Raw genomic sequence first — 7331 nt, 5'->3', positions numbered from 1 at the left:
ATGTAGCAGCATCTTTGCTGAATGGCTGGATATAGATCTTGTGCTTCTAGACCTCACTTAGGGACGGGGGACTCCATTTGCAAGGGATATGCAAGTGATCAAAAATGGTAACTGCTCTATAAAAGGTTAATCTGACATCTATAATGCGGTGGCTGAAGATAAGAATATAGGCTTTCTGTATGGAAGTTAATCTCTGTAACTGGAACCAAGCACTTGTAGTTGAAAACGATCAAACTTGTAACTGTAGAAATGATGTTCTTAGACATTCAGTCAATCTGTAGACAAGATGCAAAAATATTATGAATGGATATAGACAATAGAGATGCATTGACCAAAATAATATATAATACATAAAAATATTATATATATTATAATATATATTATATTATATTAAAAAGCCCTATCTGTATGCTGTTATCACAGATTAAATTATTATACACTAATTCTAATGCAAAAAACCAATTAATCTAATTAATCTAATAATTGTAAATACATTTATAGTTTATATAGCGGTATCCTGCCAGCCCCCTGCCGTTTGCAGTGCTGTGCTATTTAATCACTTGTAGTGATTATACAATCAATAGGGATCAATGGGCTACATAATACAGAGTAGCCTTGTAGATGACATCATGCATATTTGACTAAGCAACAGACTTTTACATTGGCTTTACTACACACTCAACTCTTTAGAAGCACTTGGAAAAAAATAGTAAACTATGGAAAAATTGAACTAATGCCAATCTATTCATTTAGAAATTGGATAATCTGTTCACTCAAATATAATCTATTAAATTATAATAAAGCCTATTTACATTATTTAGCTCTTTATGTCCTAACTTCCTGTAGGTTGGGTTTTGGCTCTAACAAGGTTCCTGTCATGGTTTTGGTTTTGTTCAAGTTTTATCTTGAGTTGTCATTGGTCTTATTTTTCATTCTTGTTTTCTAGGTATTTTTGATTATATTTGCATTCTTAGATATTTCATATTTGCCCTCTTGTGTCAGTCTCATTTTTCCTAGCTCCCTTCTTGCCTCCTCTGTTCACACCTGCTCCCAATCTGCTAATTAGCCTGGTCTTTGTTTCTCTCTCCCATTTATTCTCCTCCTGCTCAATTACTCTTTGCTGGTTTGTCGTCATTACCTTGTCCCCTTCTTGTTGTAAGTTTTCCTGGTTTTCAGCTTTTGTTTAACTTTTGGTTAATTAAACTTTCATGTGACAACTGTAATCTTTTGCATCTGCATTTGGGTGCCATCAAACCTCCATCCCCACTTGACAGTTGCATGTGGAGCCCAGAAGACACCAAATCCGATTTTGCGTCCGATCCGACTGAAAATCCTGCCTCAGAGGTTGTGGCGTTGAGCGCTCATTGAAGGTCAATGGGGATAATTTCCTGCAGGGGGCAGCGTAGCTCAGACTGAGATAGAGCCCAGCTCTGTTTTAGTCAGACTGCACAGAAATTCAGCAGTAATTTCATGGGTCTGACAGGAAGAGAAACGCAGTTACAAAGTAAAACACATCCCCTTTTGGGGAAAATAGAAATAAAATCTGCTAATTATTGGATTCTTTTAAATTTATTTTATTTTATCTTTTTTTGTGGGAAATTGTGCTCGATTTGTGAGGAACAGAAAAGAAAATAAATCTGCACAGATCGGGATCTGCTTGCCCTGCATAGCAGGAGCGCCTCTATACTCAGTCAGTCTGACATGGAAAAAATTTGATCTGATACGAGAATAAACTTTCGTACACCAACAGTGTGACCGGGGTTTAGACCTGCTGTTATGATGCACTCTAGCAAGAAATGATAGGTTTCACTACTGATATCCTCAGAATGACTTACTTACTTCACATAGTATAAATTTGATACGTTAAAAAAGGGTAAAGAGGACACCAAGTTTGTTTATCATGGGGTTTGGCCGATCTACACTGACTAACTTGCTTTTGATCCATAAAGCCTTGAAATCAATGCTATTTCTTACGTTTTAAATGAAAAAAGCCTCCTTGATGAGAGGTGAAAATCAAACTTAGGAAAAAAAAGTCCAGTGAATTGTTTTTTAACTCTTTTTGGAATGACTATGACCTGGATGACTGAGAATCTTAATTTTTTTATTGAGACTGTGATATTTGCAAAATGCTTTGGCTACTATTCAGGCCCCAAAAGGCTATTTATTCAACATAAGATGGTGGAAGTTAAAAGAGATGATAGCCAGTAAAAAGTAGATACTTATGTCAACTCTAAAGTGTTTGAAAGCAAAGGTCAAAAGATGCAAATATGCAGTGCACTGTATACAGCCAGACAGCAAAGAGAGAAAACTCACCCAGCTGAAACTCGTTAAGCTTCTCCATCGCCTCGTCCCTCTCCTTTTCCAGCGTCTTCCAGATTTTAAATAAAAAGAAACAAAGCACATTTTAAAACATTCTTCATTTTATAAAAACAGGTAAACAATGTTAATAAAGTGAAAGTTTTGTTGTTAAACAAACAACCTGTGATACGACCAGCTAATCTACATAAGGCTGGAGAAACTAGGATTAGAACAAGAGCATGTTCCAAGCACTTTTTTATAACAGAAAATAATTTACCAATTCTGACCAGAATCTACATTAAGATCCAAAATTCTGAGATTAATGTCAGAATTTTGAGATTAAAGTCAGAATTCCCATATTAAACTGAAATACTATCTAGAAATCAGTTAACTTTTTTGTATTTCTTCAGTGACCCTAATCCCCTTCCTTACAATCTATACTTTAGAGCAGGGGTCTGCAACCTTTCATATCCAAAGAGCCGTTTTGCCCCAAGTCCAACCAAGTAAAAGTTGTTTAGAGCCGCAAAGTAGATGACTTTTTAGAAAAACAATTTTTTTGTTTTTTATTATCTAGTACAGGAAATTAATTGCCATCTGAAACAACCAAAAATGTATGTATTTTATCTTTTAAAATAATATTAAAACACATAAATTCCAAGCTAATTAAAAGGAAAGTGACTCTAAAAATATATTTCTGGTTCTTTTTAAGTCCTTCTTATCCATCTAAAAAAAAAACACAAAAGCTTTTAAGACTGGTATTTATTTTGTAGTACATTATTTAGGTCTTTATATACATTTTAGCCACTTTAAGAGCCGCTGCAGAGGGTCCAAAGAGCCACATGTGGTGGCTCCAGTTTAATATCTGGATCTTGGTTTCCTAACCTTTCAAACAATAACAAATGAAAAATGTGATTTATTTATTTTTTTTTTTTGTATATTTCAGATCAGGCTTGATTGGTTGTATAATTGGTTAAGGGCAGATGAGCTGTGTACTAAAACCTTTGAGAGATGATGCTTTATAACTGCTGACCAAACCAGCAGCTAGATCGTTGCAAAAGGAATAATCTGCTAACTGACCATTTGTCTCTGCGGCTCAAACTTTCCTAATAGAAAAGGTGCTTATTGGTCTCACAATAGTTTTCACTATAGTAGTGATGTGAGCCCTGGGGTACATGGAGGCCCAAAATGTATCATGAAATAATCATATTTAAAATGTATTTATCTATCTCAAATATGGTTGTTCTGAGTATTTGGAAATAATTCTTAGATTTGCTTTTTAACAGACAATATCTCGCAACCGGTCCCTGAACCTCTCTATAGCTATAGATGTATACCTAATGATGTGAGATCATATCATTAGTTGTAACACAGACCTTTGAAAGACAATCCTGCATATTTAGTGAGTTTTTTGAACACTTACGGTCTTATCTTCATCCTCCTTCTTCGGCAGAGCCTCATCTTTGTGCAGCGCTGTAGGGAGTAAAGGATGCCAGTAAGCCATCTGCATTACAGTGATGAAAATGTCAGTGAGAAACCCAGGAGCTACCGTCCAGTTTCAAAAGCAGCGGGACAGTCATGCATCATAAGATCATGTCTCAGAGACTGACACTTTGACTCGTGTCTCCTCGATAATTTTAGCACAACTTATTGAATATAACAACACAAATATCCAGTTTATGTTTATTTCATCTGCAATAAAAGCTGGAAGCTTTTCACTATTTTTTATAAACAAAATAAAATTTAATCCATGATAAAATACAGACTAAATATTTATTTTCTTCACAAGAAACAAGTTGAGACATGCTTCTGCCAGCAACCAATCAGCTGTATCCAAAGAGGCATTTTCCTTGAACTGATCAGAAGAATAACAAGCAGTGGCGGCTGGCTAATAGAGGGCGCTCCACCCACCCCACTACCTTAATTAAGACATTAAATTTTTTTTTAAATTAAATAAAAAAATTGAAATATTTAAAAATATATTGATATATATTTTTTGGATGTGCAAGATAAATATTTAATCTTTAAAAACGACTAAAGCGTCATTAACTTTTTCATCGGATTGGTGAAGTATTTCCGCCCTAGGGCCCAAGAAGGGCCGAGTCCCGGGAGGGAAGCAAACTTACTTAGAAGCTGGAGGTGAAATCATTTGGACCTAATCAGCTGAATATCAAATTGGCTTGGCTAACTGCATGCAGCGAGGCTAAGGCTTTATTCTACTTTCCCTGCCTCCTTTTTCAAACATCAGGATCTGAGCCAGCATGGATAAAGACAGGAAGGACTGATTTAAAGCACTTTTTAGAAAACGCAAAGAAGAATGAACAATCTGGGTTTCACATGGAAAATTATAGAATATAGTCTACTTTTTCATAGATGTTTGTTAATTTGCACAGTTGCTCTTAAATAAACACATTCTCAGAAAATAGTTTTTATATACATAAAAAATATATAAAGCTGACTAAAAGCTTTTCCATTATCAAACTGGTACAATATTTAATTAGGTTAGTGACACAATATTGGACCGTAAGAAACACAGATTAACCTTCACAAAGCCTCACAAGGGCAACATTTATGTACAAAAAGTAAACCTGTATATGAAAATATGTTTTATTAGTATAAAGTGTTTTTATGATGTTTTTTGTTGTTGGTATTCATATAAATATACTGGTGTGATAACTTAATATACGTTTGATTGGTTTTTGGTATACGTCTATTTTTAAGCTATAGCCGTCCTGGAGAAAAACTCCACCAGCCGCCACTGATTACAAGTGATTTAAACAGATGATTGAGGTTCAGAGAAATTTCTATATCCTAAATCTGTTGGATCTATTTCTTAATGCAGGCAGCAGCATCTGGATCAGCTGCAGCTGTCTGATCTACTTTCTTAGTTCTAGTGACGCTGCCTGGTTAAATTCTACTAAAGATGAACGAAGCCAGAAATAGTTTTTCAACATTAGTCCTTTAATCCAGGAAATGTTCTTTACTTTATATAAGGCCAACTTTGTAAAGGTCCTTTCACAGAGGGCACAGTGTTCATGTCACTGCTTTCTGTAAACCATGATTTTTAATGCTATGCACTTTGCAATGGCATGAAAACCGTGTATCGAGCAAAGTGCAACCCCAATGCAGAGCACTGCTTTAGTAGCGCAACTATACTGAACTTTGACCATGGCGTGCAGATGTCCTACCAACAGAAACTGTTTCATCAGGCAGGAAGGCCAGAAGGCAATATGGAGAAGCTAGTTGTATGTGTCTGAATTTCCAGAAAGTTTTGACACAATTTTAAGATTAATGAGGGATATTGGTAGGAAAGCACAGGATTTAAAACAAATTTCCAGCCAACTAGGCGTGCGTGATTTATTTTAAGCCATGTACCTGTAGACAATATTAACCCCCCAAACAGCAGACGTCATTCAGACGTTGGTTTTTAGGCTTAATCTGGTTGGTCCATCATAGTCTTGATTTAGTCCAGAAATAGTTGTTGAAAATATGGCTGTTTGGTTGGTCTGATTTTTATTTCAATAATAGACATTAAAAAGACACACAGCTGGGTTTCATCTGCATCGCTACGGTAAATGATGTTGTTGTTTATTAAGATCTGTGTTAGTGCGAGCAGGAAGACACTGAATAGGAGGGACTCGAAGATGGAGCCTTGGGGAACACCATGCGATTATTGAAGTCTCTGAAGTAAGGTTAACGATTGACACAACAAGGCCTTTCTAGCCTGGTCCTATATTCTACTTGTTATCTCTTTTTTTGGACAGTAGGCTGACAGGAAAGGGGGTATGAGAGAGTAGGAGACATGCGGCAAGGGACCAAGGGTCGGATTCAAACCTGGGTCGGTCGAATCGAGGAATAAGCCTCCGTACATGGGTTACGTGCGCAAACAACTTCGTTACATTGTTTCAACAACTATTTTGTTTCACTACAGTATTTTTCTTGTGAAATGGTGCTCAGAAAGCACTAAAAACATTTCAAAATGGGTTTTTGAAACACAGATTGGAGCTGGTATGGATAAAAATATTGCCGAAAATGTAAGCAATATTTTCACCAACTCAGTGGCATTATTTCTATACTTTTGTGTTTAATTGTTAAAATTGTGTTATAAGAAAAAGGGAGTTAAATTATTAGCAGAAGGTGGACTTTTTAACTCTCTGTAACTTTTCACATCTTTCCTTGGAACAACCAAGAAAATTCAGAAACCCCCCCACTAATGCTAATACCTGCAAGCTTATTAAGATGGAATGCTGCAAAGTTATTGGCACCCTGAATTTAAATATTCAATGTCTGTGCCTTAATCAGGAGGAATGATTGCTGCAAAGTCAGTGACTCTATTAAAATGGGTAGAAACTATTTTCCCAACTGGAAATAACAAATTAAAATTAACTAAAATTATTTCCATATAAAATTATTTAAAGAACTTTACATTTATTTTGTGGGCACAATTGTAAAGGATTTGGGATAAATGACTGAATATAATGTAAAGTCTCCGAACTTGAAATAGTGCTTTATAAGTACAATCCATTTACTATTTATCTTGAATGAAAAGACTGATTTGAATTTTGTCTTATTTACCCAGGTTATTTTTTTATATTATTGTTGTTCAGTGACCCAAAATTTTTCTCTCATTTTATTTTTACAATATTTTTAAAAAGTTAACTGATTATATTTTTTTGTTTTATTCAGATTTCTCTTTTTCAGATTGAGTTTTACAACTTGCATTCTTTTCAAATTCCATTTCCATTTCCCAGATCACACTATCTTCACTTCAGGCCAGATAGAAACACTTGGTCTTAACTGACCAATAAAAATGTAAGTCCATGCAAACCGGTAGAAATGCAACTTTACAGAAGAAAGATAATATTTGAAAAAGGATATAGATAAATATAACAGGTAAGATCTTAGATAACAAAGTAAAAAATATTGGTGTTGTTTTTGATCAGGACCTGTCATTTAAATCCCATATTAAAGAGGTTTGTAGAATGTCCTTCTTTCATCTGCAGAATATTGCAGAAATTAGAAATCTCCTGTCCAGG

The 7331-nt window shown here is 35.1% G+C and overlaps 1 protein-coding gene across 1 annotated transcript in view; it reads right to left on the bottom strand.

Annotated features, from left to right (window-relative positions):
- shtn1 (shootin 1) overlaps positions 1-7331 on the bottom strand; it is a 41962-nt gene that overhangs the window by 32695 nt on the left and 1936 nt on the right. Inside the window, exons 2-3 of the mRNA XM_015391061.1 lie at positions 3719-3768; positions 2314-2368 (exon numbers count right to left, since the gene is read on the bottom strand). Coding sequence (XP_015246547.1) covers positions 2314-2368; positions 3719-3768 — 105 coding nt within the window. The remainder of the gene's footprint in view (positions 1-2313; positions 2369-3718; positions 3769-7331) is intronic.

Source organism: Cyprinodon variegatus, unplaced genomic scaffold, assembly GCF_000732505.1.
Source record: "Cyprinodon variegatus isolate N-32 unplaced genomic scaffold, C_variegatus-1.0 Scaffold523, whole genome shotgun sequence".
NCBI classification, from domain to species: Eukaryota; Metazoa; Chordata; class Actinopteri; order Cyprinodontiformes; family Cyprinodontidae; genus Cyprinodon; species Cyprinodon variegatus.
The sequence above is the reverse complement of the archived record's forward strand: the minus strand, read 5'-3'. Positions and strand labels throughout refer to the sequence as shown.